We start from the raw sequence: 21,478 nt of genomic DNA on the forward strand, positions 1-21,478 counted from the left end.
TGTATATTGTCTTTGCTTGAATTGTTCTGCCAATAAATTGGTGGCGCAGTGGTCTAAGACACTATATCTCAGTGCTAGAGGTGTCACTACAGACACCCTGGTTCAAATCCAGGCTGTATCACAATCAGCCATGTTTCTGAGTCCCATAGGGCGGTGCTCAATTGGCCCAGCCTGGTTAGGGTTTGGCCTGGGTAGGCTGTCATTGTAAATACACATTTGTTCTTAACTGACTTGCCTAGTTAAGTAAATTGACTGTTGTTTGGGACATTTATATTTCAACATTTTAGGTAGGCTATATGATCCCACTGATAATAGATCCATTGTTGTATTATTTGTGAAGCACAGCTGAGTGAGGATACATTTCAATAATTTGCTTTTTACTTTACTGGGCTGATGGTGCCTGCATCTAATAGTCAGACTCAGTGGATGGAGAGAGCAGCAGATTGAGGGTCCGCCTCAACATCCCTCCACTCTCCCTTTCCTCCACTGACACTGACCAAAAAGGGACACTGTCATCCAGCTGTTGGCAAAACTTGTGTTGCACATCATCATTTCTGTCTCATGCACAACCTTATGTTGTTACTCTTATGAACAGAGAAAGTTAAATATTCCTTAATATTAAAAAAGACCCATGCCGCTAATAATAACAACAAAGTCAGCCTATAGATACAGTTTTCTACTCATTCATTACAGCTGCAGTGCTTGTTGTAGCGGAAATAGGAAGAACGCGTATTTTATGGCTTATAAAAGTTTTGAATACAAAGTGTTGACAGTGCTGAGTAACAACTTAAACATGAACTCACTCATAAAAACAGCAGCTCTTTGCTGTATTCGTTGACAGTCTCTCTCTAGTCATGGTTTTAAACGTTTGGAAATCTCACAGTATCAACTTTGCTGAAGCTTTCTTTTATGCCTGCTACGTTACTGCAAACACGGTCATCTGAGCCATCCGATTGGCCAGCGATAGACATTATTCTATCATAGTCTTCTGCTGAAAAACATATGTGTTATGGCTTTACACCCCCTGATATATTGTAGAGAAAGAGTTACATGTCTATCAGAACACAAAGGGTGTTCTTTAATGGAAGCCTCTCCAACATAATCCAGGTAGAATCAGGTATTCCCCAGGTCAGCTGTTTAGGCCCCTTACATTTTCAGTTTTAACTAACAACTCGCCACTGGCTTTGAGTAAAGCAGCTTAAAGGGAATATTGATTGTGACATAATGAGACACAATGAGACATGATTGAGTTGAGACATATTGAGGCACAATGAGACATGATTGAATTGAGACATAATGAGACACAATGAGACATGATTGAGAACTATGATTTGTTCTTTACACTTTGATTTATCTTGCCTTAAGCAGAGATGACAGATTCACCTTCAGACAGTCAGGGAGAGACAAACCCTTACATGATATTTCATTAAGAGCTTTTATTCATTCTCTTGCTGCATTTAGTCATACTGTCTGTCTGTCTGTCTGTCTGTCTGTCTGTCTGTCTGTCGGACTTTGGTCGCATGGATTCCTTCTTAGGAACCCTCAAATCCCTCATATCAGTTAGTTACCATTAACATCACAGACAGAAGCCAGACAACGCCAATTTATTGGCTGTCACTAAGCAGGCAGGATGTGTCCTGCCTTATTATTGATTTCCGACCACTGAGGCCGAATATGCTCTAGTATTTTTCAGAGCACAGAGAGGGACTGGATCTAGTTGTGGTAGTAATTGATGCAGTTGGGAGCAGCTAATGAGTAATAATGACCATTCACTGTGTCCAAATAAGCAATATGAGACAACATAGGGATACCAGTACACATGAGCTTAAGTGGAATGAAGTCTGTATCAATCTCTCACCTGCTGTTGAATTTCTCTGGGTGCTTCTCTCTCATCAAGTGGAAGCGGTGAGCGATGGAGGCGTCCTATAGGGGGAGACATAGAGCTGTATTAGGCTTTTACTGGGGCATTACCTTCCACTTTTGTGATTGTGGTCCTGGGTCTGTGTGATCCTGGGTCTGTGTGATCCTGGGTCTGTGTGATCCTGGGTCTATGTGATCCTGGGTCTGTGTGATCCAGGGTCTGTGTGATCCAGGGTCTGTGTGATCCTGGGTCTGTGTGATCCTGGGACTGCACTAGGCCTGATAACAGGCTCATAATGTCACCACCTCAAATCAAATGTTATTTGTCACATGCACCGAATACAATTTATTTATTTATTTTATTTCATCTTTATTTAACCAGGTGGCCAGTTGAGAACAAGTTCTTATTTACAACTGTGACCTGGCCAAGATAAAGCAAAGCAGTGCAACAAAAACAACAACACAAGAGTTACACATAAACAATCATACAGTCAATAACACAAAAGAAAAGAAAATTAGAAAAATCTATGTACAGTGTGTACAAAATGAAATGCTTGCTTACGAGCTTAAAAATAAAAGTCACTATATAGGAAAGCTGGGTTGGAACCCTTTTCCATCGGCGCCATCGTCAAACCTATCCTCCTGCCCACCCCTGTGTTGTGTGTTTGACCCCATCCCTGGAGGACCTCTGGGGGCAGGGGTAGACATAATCAGTCAAATGGCTCCAACACTAGGAATACCCCACTTATGAAGATGGGTTTTTGGTGTGTGTTCTCCCGAGCCCGCCTCAGCTCTTAATTGACCTGAGGCCAGGATGAGCTCACTCATATTAGTCTTGTGCTATGAACATGGCACAGAGTGAGACATGACGACTGTCTAGGATTGAAAGCATTACAATAGATAAATAAGTGATTCTATCAGAAGGAGACAGGAGGCTTTCCGGTAATGGGCAGGTGGAGAGAGGACAGGGTATGGAGGAAATTGTTAAATGAGCAATGAACGTCATGTCCAAAAGAGAGAGAGGCAACTGGCTTCCTACTAGTTGTGGTGATGGTGGTTATGAGAATGGTAACAAGACTGCAATGAAGATGGCAGTTATTTTGGTCATTTTTATCTGCTCCTAGAAATAAATGGACAAAGAACCTTTGGAAATTTCATCAGGTCAAACTTATTCTCAACAACGGAAAAAAAGTCCCTGTCACTAGTCACTGATGTTGTCCTGGTGACATTGCACAAAATGAAGCTAGAACACGTTCTGCTAACACAAAGAAGGATTAAAGCAAAGGCAGTGTCAAGATAGAGAGACACAAGCGGGAGAAGAGAGAGGTAGAGAGACAGAGAAAGAGAGCCCTGGAGAGAGAGAAAGAAAGCGCCAGAGAAAAGACGAGGGAAGAGAGGAGACTGGAAAAGACCGGAAGGTATGGCACGTCGCATCACCCTCACCTCTTTACCCTCCTCCCACTATCCTCTGGAGCCTCTAATCTCTTCGGGGCCCCCCATTAAACCTCTCCAGCCCCCCCCCCCCCCCCCCCCCCATCAAACCTAGCGTACAGTGCCTTGCGAAAGTATTCGGCCCCCTTGAACTTTGCAACCTTTTGCCACATTTCAGGCTTCAAACATAAACATATAAAACTGTATTTTTTTGTGAAGAATCAACAACAAGTGGGACACAATCATGAAGTGGAACGCCATTTATTGGATATTTCAAACTGTTTTAACAAATCAAAAACTGAAAAATTGGGCGTGCAAAATTATTCAGCAACCTTAAGTTAATACTTTGTAGCGCCACCTTTTGCTGCGATTACAGCTGTAAGTCGCTTGGGGTATGTCTCTATCAGTTTTGCACATCGAGAGACTGACATTTTTTCCCATTCCTCCTTGCAAAACAGCTCGAGCTCTGTGAGGTTGGATGGAGAGCATTTGTGAACAGCAGTTTTCAGTTCTTTCCACAGATTCTCGATTGGATTCAGTTCTGGACTTTGACTTGGCCATTCTAACACCTGGATATGTTAATTTTTGAACCATTCCAGTGTAGATTTTGCTTTATGTTTTGGATCATTGTCTTGTTGGAAGACAAATCTCCGTCCCAGTCTCAGGTCTTTTGCAGACTCCATCAGGTTTTCTTCCAGAATGGTCCTGTATTTGGCTCCATCCATCTTCCCATCAATTTTAACCATCTTCCCTGTCCCTGCTGAAGAAAAGCAGAACCAAACCATAATGCTGCCACCACCATGTTTGACAGTGGGGATGGTGTGTTCAGGGTGATGAGCTGTGTTGCTTTTACGCCAAACATAACGTTTTGCATTGTTGCCAAAAAGTTCAATTTTGGTTTCATCTGACCAGAGCACCTTCTTCCACATGTTTGGTGTGTCTCCCAGGTGGCTTGTGGCAAACTTTAAATGACACTTTTTATGGATATCTTTAAGAAATGGCTTTCTTCTTGCCACTCTTCCATAAAGGCCAGATTTGTGCAATATACGACTGATTGTTGTCCTATGGACAGAGTCTCCCAGCTCAGCTGTAGATCTCTGCAGTTCATCCAGAGTGATCATGGGCCTCTTGGCTGCATCTCTGATCAGTCTTCTCCTTGTATGAGCTGAAAGTTTAGAGGGACGGCCAGGTCTTGGTAGATTTGCAGTGGTCTGATACTCCTTCCATTTCAATATTATCGCTTGCACAGTGCTCCTTGGGATGTTTAAAGCTTGGGAAATATTTTTGTATCCAAATCCGGCTTTAAACTTCTTCACAACAGTATCTCGGACCTGCCTGGTGTGTTCCTTGTTCTTCATGATGCTCTCTGCGCTTTTAGCGGACCTCTGAGACTATCACAGTGCAGGTGCATTTATACGGAGACTTGATTACACACAGGTGGATTGTATTTATCATCATTAGTCATTTAGGTCAACATTGGATCATTCAGAGATCCTCACTGAACTGAATAAGGGGCTGAATAATTTTGCACGCCCAGTTTTTCAGTTTTTGATTTGTTAAAAAAGTTTGAAATATCCAATAAATGTCATTCCACTTCATGATTGTGTCCCACTTGTTGTTGATTCTTCACAAAAAAATACAGTTTTATATCTTTATGTTTGAAGCCTGAAATGTGGCAAAAGGTCGCAAAGTTCAAGGGGGCCGAATACTTTCGCAAGGCACTGTATGCCCCACGACATCAGCAACTATTGTGTCCCAAAATATCTCTGCACCTGCCAGCCTGGCATGGCTCAGTGGCTATGAACATGGAATCCATTTAAACAGGAACCTGGGGAAACAGGTGCTATTGGCGGTCTGGATGAACACCATAAACCATACAACAAATACTAGGCATAGTGATTAGAAGATGGGGGATGGGGGGAGTTGGTTTGTTGTTAACCTCTAGGCCTTGTGCCATGTTTAAAAAAGGGAGGTAGAGCGGTGGAAATAAATAATTTCATTTGATACATTGATGTATACATGTTCTGTATCTAGGGTGTGAAGGGGGAGGAGTGGACAAAGAAACAAATCACTCGCTAGAAAGGTTTTCAACCCATTTTGGGTAGTGCCCTTTCGGGAAAATGAATGTGTGCTGTGGGGATGTCATCTGCAACCTCTGAGGGAGATTCAGAGGAAAAGTGGGTGTCACCCCTATCTCCGCCCTCTCAATCCTCCACCCATATCTCCCCCTATCAACCCTCACCCCCATCTCCCCCCTGTCAACACTCACCCCTATCTCCCCCTCTCAACCCTCACCCCTATTTCCCCCCTCTCAACCCTCACCCCTATCTCCCCACTCTTAACCCTCACCCCTATTTCCCCCCTCTCAACACTCACCCCTAGCTCCCCCTCTCAACCCTCACCCCTCACCCCTATTTCCCCCCTCTCAACCCTCACCCCTATCTCCCCACTCTCAACCCTCACCCATATCTCCCCCTCTCAACCCTCACCCCTATCTCCCCCCTCTCAACACTCACCCCTATTTCCCCCCTTTCAACCCTCACCCCTATCTCCCCACTCTTAACCCTCACCCCTATTTCCCCCCTCTCAACCCTCACCCCTATTTCCCCCCTCTCAACCCTCACCCCTATCTCCCCACTCTTAACCCTCACCCCTATTTCCCCCCTCTCAACCCTCACCCCTATTTCCCCCCTCACCCCTATTTCCCCCCTCACCCCTATCTCCCCACTCTCAACCCTCACCCCTATCTCCCCACTCTTAACCCTCACCCCTATTTCCCCCTCTCAACACTCACCCCTATCTCCCCCCTCTCAACCCTCACCCCTATTTCCCCCCTCTCAACCCTCACCCCTATTTCCGCCCTCTCAATCCTCACCCCTATCTCCCCCCTCTCAACCTTCACCCCTATCTCCCCACTCTTAAACCTCACCCCTATCTCCCCCTCTCAACCCTAATCCCTACCTCCCCGCTCAACCCTAATCCCTATCTCCCCCTCACTCCCCCCCTCAATCCTAATCCCTATCTCCCCCTCTCACTCCCCCCTCTCAACCCTAATCCCTATCTCCCCCTCTCTCACTCCCTCCCCTCAACCCTAATCCCTATCTCCCCCTCTCCCCCCAAGCCTAATCCCTATCTCCCCCTCTCAACCCTAATCCATCTCCCCTCTCACTCCCCCTCTCAACCCTAATCCCTATCTCCCCCTCTCAACCCTAATCAATATCTCCCCCCTCTCAAACCTCCCCCTATTTGCCCCTCTCACTCTCCCCTCTCAAACTTCTCCCCATCTCCCTCTTTCATTCTCCCCTTTAAACCCCCCTATTTTCTCCCTCTCACTCCCCCCTCTCAACACTCACCCCTATCTCCCCTTTTCACTCTCCCCTCTCAACCCTCACCCCTGTCTCTCCCCCTCTCAACCCCTGGACACAAAGTAAGATCAAGCCTGGTATAAACTCATTGGAGAATCACCATTGAAACAGCTTTTCAATAAGAGATGTGAAGACGGTCAAATTGAACTGGAGCTCTTGATCTACATGTCCATACAGGGTCATAGCGAGCCTAGCATAGCGAGCCGCTGTGCCGCTGTGGAGTCCATCTGTGCCCCTGTCATCATAGCTGTTGGTAGCAGGTGTTAACCCGACTCGCTGGGGACCTGTTCCTGTGAATATGGGAGTGTGTGCTTTTATGGAAGCAATGCATGCTGCTTCCCTCTAGAGTTAATTTGTATCATTTGGGGTTATATACAGTGTCTTGTCTTTGTATATCTGTGTGAGGTTGTGTGAGGTTGTGTGAGATTGTGTGAAGTTGTGTGAAGTTGTGTGAGGTTATGTGAGGTTGTGTGAAGTTGTGTGAGATTATGTGAGGTTGTGTGAGGTTATGTGAGGTTATGTGAGGTTGTGGGAAGTTGTGGGAAGTTGTGTGAAGCTGTATGAGATTGTGTGAAGTTGTGTGAGATTGTGTGAGATTGTGTGAAGTTGTGTGAAGTTGTGTAAAGTTGTGTGAAGTTGTGTAAAGATGTGTAAAGATGTGTAAAGATGTGTGAAGTTGTGTAAAGTTGTGTAAAGTTGTGTAAAGATGTGTAAAGTTGTGTAAAGATATGTAAAGATGTGTAAAGATGTGTGAAGTTGTGTAAAGATGTGTAAAGATGTGTAAAGATGTGTGAAGTTGTGTGAGATTGTGTGAAGTTGTGTAAAGTTGTGTAAAGATGTGTGAAGTTGTGTGAGATTGTGTGAAGTTGTGTAAAGTTGTGTAAAGTTGTGTAAAGATGTGTGAAGTTGTGTAAAGTTGTGTAAAGATGTGTAAAGATGTGTAAAGTTGTGTAAAGATGTGTAAAGAGGTGTAAAGATGTGTAAAGATGTGTGAAGATGTGTAAAGTTGTGTGAAGTTGTGTGAGGGTATCTAGATTCATTTGAATTAGTGTTAAAACGTTGTCTGTTTTTTTACTGTATATGATGCGTATCTGTATATTTATAGTAGTGTGTATATGTGTATCTGTATATGTATAGTAGTGTGTATATGTGTATATATAGCCAGTAGTGTGTATATGTGTATCTGTGTATATATAGCTAGTAGTGTGTATCTGTGTATCTGTGTATATATAGCCAGTAGTGTGTATATGTGTAAATATAGCTAGTAGTGTATATGTGTGTCTGTATATGTATAGTAGTGTGGATATGTGTATATAGCCAGTAGTGTGTATATGTGTATATATAGCTAGTAGTGTGTATATGTGTATCTGTATATGTATAGTAGTGTGTATATGTGTATGTATAGCCAGTAGTGTGTATTTGTGTATCTGTATATGTATAGTAGTGTGTATCTGTGTATATATAGCTAGTGGTGTGTATCTGTGTATCTGTGTATATATAGCTAGTAGTGTGTATCTGTGTATATATAGCTAGTAGTGTGTATCTGTGTATATATAGCCAGTAGTTTGTATATGTGTATCTGTGTATATATAGCCAGTAGTGTGTATATGTGTATCTGTGTATATATAGCTAGTAGTGTGTATATGTGTATCTGTGTATATATAGCCAGTAGTGTGTATATGTGTATCTGTGTATATATAGCTAGTAGTGTGTAACTGTGTATATATAGCCAGTAGTTTGTATATGTGTATCTGTGTATATATAGCTAGTATTGTGTATATGTGTATCTGTGTATACATAGCTAGTAGTGTGTATATGTGTATCTGTGTATATATAGCTAGTAGTGTGTATATGTGTATCTGTGTATATATAGCCAGTAGTGTGTATCTGTATATGTATAGTAGTGTGTATCTGTGTATATATAGCTAGTAGTGTGCATCTGTGTATATATAGCCAGTAGTGTGTATATGTGTATCTGTGTATATATAGCTAGTAGTGTGTATCTGTATGTGTATAGTGGTGTGTATCTGTGTATCTGCGTATGTATTGTAGTGTGTATCTGTGTATATATAGCTAGTTGTGTGTACATGTGTAAATGTGTTTGTATAGTAGTGTGAATCTTGTCTATATAGCTGGTAGTGTGTATTTGTGTATCTAGTAGCTAGTGTGAATCTTGTCTATATAGCTGGTAGTGTGTATTTGTGTATCTGTGTATGTATAGTAGTGTGTATCTGTGTATATATAGCTAGTAGTGTATCTGTGTATGTATAGTAGTGTGTATTTGTGTATATATAGCCAGTAGTGTGTAAATGTGTATCTGTGTATATATAGCTAGTAGTATGTATCTGTATGTGTATAGTGGTGTGTATCTGTGTATCTGAGTATGTATTGTAGTGTGTATCTGTGTATATATAGCTAGTAGTGTGCATTTGTGTATCTGTGTATGTATAGTAGTGTGTATCTGTGTATATATATATATACAGCTAGTAGTGTGTCTGTGTATATATAGTTAGTAGTGTGTATCTGTGTATATATGGCTAGTAGTGTGTATCTGTGTATATATGCAGTTGAAGTCTGAAGTTTACATACACTTAGGTTGGAGTCATTAAAACTCGTTTTTCAACCACTCCACAAATTTCTTGTTAACAAACTATAGTTTTGGTAAGTCGGTTATGACATCTACTTTGTGCATGACACAAGTCATTTTTCCAACAATTGTTTACAGACAGATTATTTCACTTATAATTCACTGTATCACAATTCCAGTGGGTCAGAAGTTTACATACAATAAGTTGACTGTGCCGTTAAACAGCTTGGAAAATTCCAGAAAATTATGTCATGGCTTTAGAAGCTTCTGATAGGCTAATTGACATCATTTGAGTAAATTGGAGGTTTACCTGTGGATGTATTTCTAGGCCTACCTTGAAATCAGCCAAGACCTCAGAAAATAAATTTTAGACCTCTACAAGTCTGGTTCATCCTTGGGAGCAATTTCCAAACGCCTGAAGGTACCACGCTCATCTGTACAAACAATAATACGCAAGTATAAACACAATGGGACCACACAGCCGTCATACCGCTCAGGAAGCAGAAGCTGCCTTAGAGATGAACGTACTTTGGTGCGAAAAGTACAAATCAATCCCAGAAAAAAAAGCAAAGGAGCTTGTGGAGATGCTGGAGGAAACGGGTACAAAAGTATCTATAAACACAGTAAAACAAGTCCTCGACATAACCTGAAAGGCCGATCACTGCTCCAAAATCACCATTAAAAAGCCAGACTACGGTTTGCAACTGCACATGGGGACAAAGATCATACTTTTTGGAGAAATGTCCTCTGGTCTGATGAAACAAAAATAGAACTGTTTGGCCATAATGACCATCGTTATGTTTGGAGGAAAAAGGGGGAGAATTGCAAGCCAAAGAACACCATCCCAACCGTGAAGCACGGGGGTGGCAGCATCATGTTTCAGGGTTGCTTTGCTGCCGGAGTGACTGGTGCACTTCACAAAATAGATGGCATCATGAGGTAGGAAAATTATGTGGACATATTAACGCGACATCTCATGACACCAGTCAGGAAGTTAAAGCTTGGTCGCAAATGGGTCTTCCAAATGGACAATGACCCCAAGCATACTTCCAAAGTTTGGCCAAAATGGCTTAAGGACAACAAAGTCAAGGTATTGGAGTGGCCATCACAACGCCCTGACCTCAATCCCATAGAACATTTGTTGGCAGAACTGAAAATGTGTGTGCGAGCAAGGAGGCTGACAAACCTGACTCAGTTACACCAGCTCTGTCAGGAGGAATCGGCCAAAATTCACCCAACTTATTGTGGAAAGCTTGTGAAAGGCTACCCGAAACGTTTGACCCAAGTTAAACAATTTGAAGGCAATGCTACCAAATACTAATTGAGTATATGTAAACTTCTGACCCACTGGGAATTTGATGCAAGAACTACTATTATTCTGACATTTCACATTCTTAAAATAAAGTGGTGATCCTAACTGACCGAAGACAGGGAATCTTTACTAGGATTAAATGTCAGGAAATGTGAAAAACTGAGTTAAAATGTATTTGGCTAAGGTGTATGTAAACTTCCGACTTCAACTGTAGCTAGTAGTGTGTATCTGTGCATGTACAGTAGTGTGTATGGTTTCTATGTGGGTTCACAGACAGAGAGACAGATAGGTTGAGGGGAGGTTTCCCTCCTATCTGGCCAGGTGTCACTCAGCACGGTCATTCATTACCGAGGTAACCCGGTCGGGCCTGGCAGCCGCTATCTTCCCGTCACTGATACTTCCTCTGACCTTCAGTGTGTTGCCAGCACTACTCCCTTCATTTCTCTCTTTCTCCCCCCTTCCTCCCCCACCCCTCCTCTAACCTTCGCTTCCTCTACCCTCCCTAGAGGCCTGGCCTGGCCGTACTCTGAGCAAGCACTACACAACCTGCTGTTGACACACAGGTCAGGCCACTGTGGATCAGATCCCCAGTCCATAGAGTAACACGGTGGGTAAGTAGCTGTAACTAATGCATAACCAGCCAGAAGGCCAGAGAGCATCACATGACGGGGCCAGAGCCAGGCACTCCCAGGCCCTCTCTTCTTCTCATAGCTAGAGAGCCACGCTTGGAGAACAGATGGCTTGTTGATGGCAGGAAAGATAGTCAGGTTTCATCGTTCTCTCACACCCTGAAGTGATCAGCTTCCTCAGACTGAGGGGCTGGGGGTGAGGAAAGTGTGAGGAAGGAGTGAGGACACTTCTTTAATGGCTGCTGACATAGTGTGATTTCCCTCTCGCTAATTCTTCAGACAGATTCTTTCCAGAGTGATGGTTGGGAATGGGATCACTCAGGGCTCAGGGATAATGTAATGCACTTTAGGAGTGTATGGAGTGCCTATAATGCCTACTGTAAAGGCAAGGCAGGGAGGGAAGCCTCAGAGATTTCTATGGGGATGTGTGACTGAAGTGGGGCTGAATTGTTTGAATCACAGGGGGGTTAAGGGGGCAAGGCAAGGTAGAGAAGGAAGTTTTGACATTTTCTCTGGGGATGTGGGACTGAAGTGGGTTCAGGGATTGGGTTGAAACCCAAGGTGCCTGCCACCCGTACATGTAGGTTGGTGGCTTCTTAATTAATTGGGGAAGAAGGGTCCGTGGCAATGGCTGGAGCGTAATTAGTGGAATGGCATCAAATACATCACACAGTTTCCATGTGTTTGATGCAATTCCATTCGCTCCGTTCCAGCCATTATTATGAGCCATCCTCCCCTCAGCAGCCTCCTGTGATGTAGACTCCTCTCCAATCTGATCTGTGTGTTTACAGTGCTGACTGAGGGTTAATGTTAATGCAGTCTCGTTAAAGGCTTGTTTTCCTCGAGGCTATCTTCAGTCAGCGTCATTGTATCCAAATCAAACTTAGTTGACAATGACCAGAGTTGTTAAACAGGAATTTCATAGATCAAAATACTTCATGGTCAAGATTTCATATGAAGCTCTTCTCAATATGGATTTATGTTCGACTCTTCTTAGGATGTAAGTTGCATGATTATTAGATTTAAATTGTTATTTAATATGATCAAGCTTAAGTGTGTACTTAATGCAAAGCACTGATGCCCAAAAGCATTACAAAGTAATCTGAGGCAGACAACAAAATAGCAATACCACAAAGCATCTTTATCTCTATCTAGAACGTTCTCCCAGTCACTACAACTACCATGTCATCTACAATTAACTTACTGTGCAAGAAACAGATGACAGTTGAGATTAGAAAATTGGCCTTGAGAGCGCCAACGCCATGGCAACCCAATCCCCGGCCTTTCGAAGGGAAGGTCTGTGAGTGTGATGGCAGGAAGTGCTGTCCCAATATGGGTATGGATATTGAACCCGATTCTGGGCCGCCAATGATTACAACATTATATGGCGTGACTGAGTCACAGTGCTAGCGCTCTTTTGCTCAGGTGTCATTGGTGCCCAGATACACAGCCATCTGTCCCTGGCTGCTGGAGTCACTGTGATGCGATCTGTTGCCCTGGGGAAGGGCCATGCCGTATTGGATCATAGTGCCATCTACAACATAGGAATAGCATTGGTCTAAGCGGATTACATAAACACAGAATCCTTCAAAGGGATCAGAATTTGAGCTTAAAAGGTCCTCTGAGAAACACAGAATGTATATATAGTTTAGTGGACAGTAAATGGACTGTAAATAACAATTCTATCATCAATAACAGTTTAAAACATAGCCAGCGCTTCTTTAGACATGGTGTACAGCCGGGGTAGATACTAGACAGTGGCTGCAACCAAAGTATGGACCATTCTGGCACTGGCACTACCACCCACCAGCCCACATCTGAATCACATAGAGGGGGTCCCCTGGCCACACCCTGGCCATTCTGACACAGGCATCACATGGTGGAGAAACATCCATTGTCTAGATAGAAAGGTCAGAGGCTTGGCCATTTGCTGATATAATACACATTATAATTAGAGCATATTGTCTTTCCGTTCAGTCAGCAATATGCTGAGATCAAGTACTGAAATCAGTAAGCTGCTTTCGAAAGAGTTCCTAGCCTGATTTCTGATCTGCTATATTATCTGTATTAGCACATAGGAGCTGTCTGTACAGTACAAACAGATCCGGGACCAGCTTGCTAGGGTGTACCCATAATGCAGCAGTAACAAGAGGGTAGAGTCCTTGTGTTTGGCAGAAACCTGATGAATATGTGGCAGGCGTGGGACCAGTGGGATGCCGGGTTGCATAACATCACAGTAGTCCATGGTAACCCTGCCAAGCTAGCCCCTTCCTCCCTGCTTCTCATCCTACCTGTGATTGGTCCAGACATATTATGTACCAATCACACTTCGGCTTAGTCCCACTATCTACTCCTGATGTGTATTTTTAGGCGTCCGTGCAATGATGCCTGGAGGGCTTGAAGAAAATAAAGACAGGAAAGACCATTAAAGGGATTGTTCCCTTCAAATGAGGTGCTGCAGACACCTTATAGTTAAGCAACCGTAGCTTTAATGACAGATATAGGAAACATCCATCTGAAGTGTCAGGGATTGACAGAGAGACAACAAGACAAGAACTGAGACAGAATTCATTTGACCTCGTCCCTCTGGTCCCTCTAGTGTAATACGTTTGTGGCGAGCCCATGGCAGTTTGTTTCAACAAACGAGCAAAGAGTAGAGTGATAACGGGTTGCTAAGCAACAGGGACAATGGCGATGTTGGTTCCTTCCCTTTAAAAGGGGAAACAGTAATTAACCTGCTTGAGAGGCTAAGAAACCACCAGTGATTTTGCAAATGGTTTAACTCCTGCTGGGATAGGCAATCCCATACTGTAGCATAGTACTGGGCCTATGTCCTGCTTCTGTTTTGATCTGAATATGGAAAGGCAGGTAGGATTGTGTGTGTGAGTGTTTTTAAGGATAAAAATTTGAAGTTGGAAATTGGTTCTGCATGTGATTGGTTCTGCATGTCAACAAAAATGTCCTGGTGAACCTGATAAACAGAGTGTGTGTGTCTGTGTGTGTGTGTGTGTGTGTGTGTGTGTGTGTGTGTGTGTAGTCTGTTCTCTCACCACTCCAATGGAGAAGTAGTTGTTGACGATGCTGTTGGGGACTGGGTCTCCCTTCTCCTCCTTGTCTACAGGGATAATGTCGATGTTCCATCGGTCCAGCATCATATCTGTGCTGTGTTCTATGTCCCGCAGGAACTTCAGCAGACTGCCTCCCTCATAACCTACAGGACAGGACAGAGAGACGGGTGAGACATGACCCAGGGAGATACAGCCATCACACACTAAGGTCACCCACACTGTCAGACCCAGGCTCTCAGAACAAGTTTTATTCACTCAATAAGATCTAGTATTCATCAAATTGTATAGTGCTTTCTGTATTCCATTTCACGTGAGGTCAGAGGCCTTGGATTCCTAGAAGCAAGCAAAGAGAAAACTAAGATTGAGTGGTGAGAAGGAAGTACATCTGAAAGCCTCACACTGACAAAACAGCCTAATGGCAGACAGTAGGGGTGTACACAATAGAGTCCTTGTGGCCTTATGTCCCAGAGGGGATGAAGAGGAGTTGGTAAGTAAGTACACTGCCATGGATAGAACTCCTAACCTCCAGGCCTCTCTGAGAGAGACTCTTGGTAAACTCCAAAAAATGCTGTGTTAAAAAACACCCAATTTGGGTTCTTTGGTAACCCAGCACTGGGTAAATATTGGACAACACACGCTGGGTTATTTTGACCAAGCCAGTTACGTGAATAACCTAACATGCTGGGTTGTTGGGATTACCCTAACATGGTTTAATTTAAATATTAGTTGGTTATTTTTTACTGTCATGCTGGGTTGACATGCAGTTGGGTCTTTCTTAATGTACAGTAATATAAAGTTATTTCAGGAGGCGTGGCTTATTAGAGGTGTGGCTTTCAGATAGATCGTATTGACAACCTGTGAGAGTTTTTTGCATTTTACAAAATCTTCTAGAGTATTAAGATTACTTATTATATATTATAACAAGGTGGTATCTTTCCCAACAACTGGATTTGCATAAGCTTTTAGGGATTTTATAAATTTCTGTAAGCCTGATTGAAGCTACAAAAATGTCAATGTTCAACCTTAACATGTGATAACTATACAACAGAACAGACGCACTTGAATTACATACACTCTAATAGGTGGCTAAAAAAAATAACTATCTGAAAGCCACTCCCTTGCTAAACCTTGCCTCCAGTCTTCTGATCTGACCTGCTGGATCACAATAACCCAGCATCAACAAACCAAGTGACCCAATGCCTGCCACCCAGCAGTTGGGTCAACCAAATTAACCAGCAGTTGAGTCAACCTAATAAGCCAGCATTTGGGTCAACCAAACAACCTAGCATTTTTTAGAGTGTAGAGGTAGACAGTAGAGGCATACACAATAGAGTCATCATTAAACTGTGTCATGGGATAGAACCCCCGAACCCTGGGGTGCTCCGGTGAGCGAGTCCTCTGTGTTGGAGACCAAGTGGGTCTGAACCATTACTCTAATGATGACTGTGATAGGTACTGCTGAGAGGTGGACCGGGGTGTTAGGGTTACACCAGTGGCTGTCATGGAGGTGTGAGCGTCTAATGAGGACCCATCACTCAGAGCACCAGGGGACTTTAACACTCACATGGCGACCCATCCTGAGAGCCAGGGTTCATGTGTGATGGCACTTGTTCCCCCTCCTGTGCTCCAGACCTGGGTTCACGTAATATCTGAAATCTTTCAAATAATGGAACTTTGCTTGATTTTTCAAAAACAATGTGAACCCAGGTCTTCATCAGGGGACGTTGACACTGAGAGCCGAGGCCCATGTGTGATGACACGCATTTCCCCCCATGTGCTCTCCAACAGTCTGAGCTCACACTTTTCCTCCCTCATGTACATTTCCTAAATCACAGAGGGAGAAAGCAATGCTGATGTAATGTAAGAAGCCAATCAGCCTACTTTATACCCTGAAGATTTAACAAAAAAGCTCACGACTACTTATAGCATGCTCTTTCATGTTTGCATACAAGCATATTCCACTATACGTGATGAACACATATGCTTACATACAGCCCTGTTTTGTATGCTTACATACAGCCCAGTCCTGACTGATATAGTTACAAAACAGGCCAAAACATCTTTCATATAACATCTGCCAGTTAACAGGAGATCAATAGGAGATTGTATCACCAAACCCAATTTAGATGATTGGTTTACTATGCTAGGAATTCAAACGCATGTGCAGTATGCTTCTACAAACAGACGACTGTGACACAGTACATCCCTCACAGTCCCAGCCTTTGTATCTGCTACTGTACAATCTGTAAATATGGTCATAACACTTAAATGTCTTCATAGAAAGAATCCAATTGCGTTTAAAAATATATATTTTTGAGAAGATAATGTATTCAACTGGTGCTTGGTCAAAAAGCCCCTGGGAACTGACTGTCCATTTAGTTTCCAAACATCAGATCATAAAGCCCGCTGCCTGGCTAAAGTGCTCAGCTGGTCTCTACTCTACACAAGCCAGGGTTAGGTCAAGCAGTCTGTCATAATCAGGGTCGCAATCATTGGCCAAAAAACAGGCCCAGTCAATGACAAGCAGGGAATATATAAGAACTCTGCTTTGCATTATAGAACACTTTCAAATTGGTGTTCTATATGGCTGGAATGGAATTCATGGAACGGAGTCAAACATGTGGTTTCAATATGTGTGAAGTGCTTGATACCGCCCATTTATTTAATTCCAGCCATTACAATGAGCCTATCCTCCTATAGCTCCTCCCACCAGCCTCCACTGGTTTAGAACCACAAGAACTCAACAGGTGCATTGTGAAGATATTGAGGAAAATATTGCAGATGGGAGCTTTCAGTGAGTAAAATAATACTCACACTGCGATCTATGTACACACTCACACACGCACGCACGCACGCACACACACACACACACGCGTACACACACACACACACACACACACTCTCACACTCTCACACACACACACACACACACACACACACACACACACACACACACAGCTTCCCACCTCCGCCCCAGCGTAGACATCTTGCCAGGTCGTTCCCTGTGCCCAGAGGGAGGATAGCCACAGGGGGATCTTTTGCAAAGTTGGCCTTGTCTGCAGATGGACAGATAATGATAAGATAATAATTACAATTCTGATGGAGAATGAATTTATCTGAATGATTTCAGAGAAAGAACATTAAGGTGTAGCCAGAGTACTGTACAGTATAGTATTATAGTGTTCTATGTTTATCAGGCACACACACACTCACACACACACACACACACACACACACACACACACACACACACACACACACACACACACACACACACACACACACACACACACACACACAGCTATGAGGGAAATATTTTACTGTGTTCATGTATAATGAATGAGTAATCCAATAGATTGAGACACACCAATACAGTCTAAGATCCATCCCACTGTCCCGTCCCCTCCACATGCCAGCACCTGGAAATTAGGGACATCATGGAAGAAGTTGAGCCTGTGAAGACATAAATACATAAATATACAAATACACACACATACATACAGAGAGACTACAGAAATACACTATGGAAAAAGAAGGAAAAGCACGTCAGAAATCAGCTCAATGTAAGAATCCATAGAATCAAACCACTTCTGGGAAAATTGGAACATACTAGACAAACAACAACATGAAGAGTTATCTATCCAAAACAGAGATGTATAGATAAACCACTCTATAACAAAGAACAAACAGCAAAAACATATACATGATCAAATACAAATCTTAGAATGCACTATTAAAGACTACCAAAACCCAACAGATTCTCCAATTACATTGAATGAACTACAGGACAAAATACAAACCCTCCAACCCAAAAAGGCCTGCGGTGTTGATGGCATACTAAATGAAATGATAACATATACAGACCACAAATTTAAATGGTTTTTCTTAAACTCTTCAACATTTTCCTGAGCTCTGGCATCTTCCACTATATTTGGAACCAAGGACTGATCACCCCAATCCACAAAAGTGGAGTTAAAATTGACCCCAATAACTCCTGTGGGATATGCGTCAACAACAACCTTGGGAAAATCCTCTGCATTATCATCAGTGGTGGAAAAAGTACCCAATTGTCATACTTAAAGTTAAGATACCCAGTAAAATACTACTTGAGTAAAAGTCTAAAAGTATTTGGTTTTAAATATACTTAAGTATCAAAAGTAAATGTAATTGATAAAATGTACTTAAGAATCAAAAGTAAAAGTATAAATCCTTTCAAATTCCTTATATTAAGCAAACCAAACGGAACGATTTTCTTGTTTTTTCAATTTTCGGATAGCCAGGGGCACACTCCAACACTCAGACGTAGTTTATAATCGAAGCATTTGTGTTTAGTGAATCTGCCAGATCAGGTAGTAGGGACCATGGATGTTCTCTTGGTAAGTACGTGAATTGGACCATTTTCTTGTCCTGCTAAGCATTGAAAATGTAACAAGTACATTTGAGTGCCAGGGAAAATGTATGGAGTAAAAAATACACCATTTTCTTCAGGAATGTAGTGAAGTAAAAGTAAAAGTTGTCAAAAATAATACTTTACAATTTAAGTACTTATACATAAAAAACAACTTAAGTAGCACTTTAAAGTATTTGTACTTAAGTACTTTACACCACTGATTATCATTAACAGCAGACTCGTACATTTACTCAGTGAAAAGAATATACTGAGCAAATGTCAAATTGGCTTTTTACCAAATTACCGTATGACAGACCACGTATTCATCTTATACACCCCAATGTACAAACAAACAAACCAAAACAAAGGCAAAGTCTTTGCTCATGCTATGTTGAGTGCAAAAAAAGCTTTTGACTCAACTTGGCATAAGGGTCTGCTATACAAATTGATGGAAAGCAGTGTTGGGGGAAAAACATACAACATTACAAAATCCATGTACAATCCAGTGTGCGGTTAAAATGGGCAAAAAAACACACATTAATTTCTAAGGGTCCGTGGGGTGAGACAGGGTTGCAGGTCGAGCCCCACCCTCTTCAACATACAGTTGAAGTCGGAGGTTTACATACATCTTAGCAAAAATACTTTTAAACTCAGTTTTTCACAATTCCTGACATTTAATCCTAGTAAAAATTCCCTGTCTTAGGTCAGTTAGGATCACCACTTTATTTTAAGAATGTGAAATGTCAGAATAATAGTAGAGAGAATGATTTATTTCAGCTTTTATTTCTTGCATCACATTCCCAGTGGGTCAGAAGTTTACATACACTCAATTAGTATTTGGTAGCATTGCCTTCAAATTGTTTAACTTGAGTCAACCGTTTTGGGTAGCCTTCCACAAGCTTCCCACAATAAGTTGGGTGAATTTTGGCCCATTCCTCCTGACAGAGCTGGTGTAACTGAGTCAGGTTTGTCAGCCTCCTTGCTAACACACGCTTTTTCAGTTCTGCCAACAAATGTTCTATAGGTTTGAGGTCAGAGCGTTGTGATGGCCACTCCAATACGTTGACTTTGTTGTCCTTAAGCCATTTTGCCACAACTTTGGAAGTATGCATGGGGTCATTGTCCATTTGGAAGACCCATTTGCGACCAAGCTTGAACTTCCTGACTGATGTCATGAGATGTTGCTTCAGTATATTCACAGAATTTTCCTTCAACATGATGACATCTATTTTGTGAAGTGCACCAGTCCCTCCTGCAGCAAACCACCACCACAGCATGATGCTGCCACCCCCGTGCTTCACGGTTGGGATGGTGTTCTTCAACTTGCAAGCCTCCTCCTTTTTCCTTTCAAACATTACGATGATCATTATGGCCAAACAGCTCTATTTTTGTTTCATCAGACCAGAGGACATTTCTCATACAAAAAAGTATGACCTTTGTCCCCATGTGCAGTTGCAAACCGTAGTCTGACTTCTTTATGGCAGTTTTGGAGCAGTGGCTTCTTCTTTGCTGAGCAGCCATTCAGGTTATGTTGATATAGGACTCGTTTTACTGTAGATATTAATACTTTTGTACCTGTTTCCTCCAGCATCTTCACAAGGTCCTTTGCTGTTGTTCTGGGATTAATTTGCTCTTTTCGCACGAAAGTACATTCATCTCTAGGAGACAGAACGTGTCTCCTTCCTGAGAGGTACGAGGGCTGCGTTGTCCCATGGTGTTTATATTTGCGTACTATTGTTTGTACAGTTGAACGTGGTACCTTCAGGCATTTTTGTAAATTGCTTCCAAGGATGAACCAGACTTGTGGAGGTCTATAATTTGTTTTCTGAGGTCTTGGCTGATTTCTTTTGTTTTCCCATGATGTCAAGCAAAGAGGCACTGAGTTTGAAGGTAGGTCTTGAAATACATCCACAGGTACACCTCCAATTGACTCAAATGATGTCAATTAGCCTATCAGAAGCTTCTAAAGCAATGACATCATTTTCTCGAATTTTGCAAGCTTTTTAAAGGCACAGTCAACTTAGTGTATGTAAACTTCTGATCCACTGGAATTGTGATACAGTGAATTAATTATAAGTGAAATAATCTGTCTGTAAACAATTGTTGGAAAAATGACATGTCAATCCCAAAGTAGATGTCCTAACCGACTTGCCAAAACTATACTGATCTGGTGCTTCTGTCCACAACCAAGGAGGCCTACAGCAGCACCTAGATCTTCTGCACAGATTATGTCAGACCTGGGCCCTGATCGTAAATCTCAGTAAGACAAAAATAATAGTGTTCCAATGGCCTCCCGAGTGGTGCAGAGGTCTAAGGAACTGCATTGCAGTGGTAGAGGCGTCAAACAGACCTTGGTTCGATCCCAGGCTGTGTCACAGCCAGACGTGTGAGGGGGCGCACAATTGGCCCTGTGTCGTCCGAGTTAGGGGAGGGTTTGGCCGGCCGGGATTTCTTTGTCCCATAGTTCTCTCATGACTACTTGTAGCGGGCCGGGCGCTTGCACGCTGACTACAGTTGTATGGTGTTTACTCTGTTTAAAAGTCTGATGGCCTTGAGAAGAAGCTGTTTTTCAGTCTCTTGGTCCCACCTGGTCTGACCTCGCCTTCTGGATGATGGCAGTGGCCCGGGTGGTTGATGTCCTTGATGATCTTTTTGGCCTTCCTGTGACATCGGGTGCTGGAGAGCCTTGCAGTTGTGGGTAGTGCAATTGCCGTACCAGGTGGTGATACAGCCCGACAGGATGCTTTCAATTGTGCATCTGTAAAACTTTGTGAGGGTTTTAGGTGACAAGCCAAATTTCTTTAGCCTCCTAAGGTTGAAGAGGCTCTGTTGCTCC

General features: G+C 42.7%; 1 protein-coding gene across 2 annotated transcripts in view; it reads right to left on the minus strand.

Annotated features, from left to right (window-relative positions):
• Nucleotides 1-21,478, minus strand: part of LOC110502101 (diacylglycerol kinase beta) — a 147,053-nt gene that overhangs the window by 40,260 nt on the left and 85,315 nt on the right. For both annotated transcript variants that reach the window (XM_036959240.1, XM_036959239.1), the window contains 4 exons: nucleotides 17,620-17,705; nucleotides 17,219-17,308; nucleotides 14,235-14,395; nucleotides 1,859-1,923 (listed from right to left, as the gene is read on the minus strand). In XM_036959240.1, coding sequence (XP_036815135.1) covers nucleotides 1,859-1,923; nucleotides 14,235-14,395; nucleotides 17,219-17,308; nucleotides 17,620-17,705 — 402 coding nt within the window. The remainder of the gene's footprint in view (nucleotides 1-1,858; nucleotides 1,924-14,234; nucleotides 14,396-17,218; nucleotides 17,309-17,619; nucleotides 17,706-21,478) is intronic.

This window comes from Oncorhynchus mykiss, chromosome 22 (assembly GCF_013265735.2).
Source record: "Oncorhynchus mykiss isolate Arlee chromosome 22, USDA_OmykA_1.1, whole genome shotgun sequence".
NCBI classification, from domain to species: domain Eukaryota; kingdom Metazoa; phylum Chordata; class Actinopteri; order Salmoniformes; family Salmonidae; genus Oncorhynchus; species Oncorhynchus mykiss.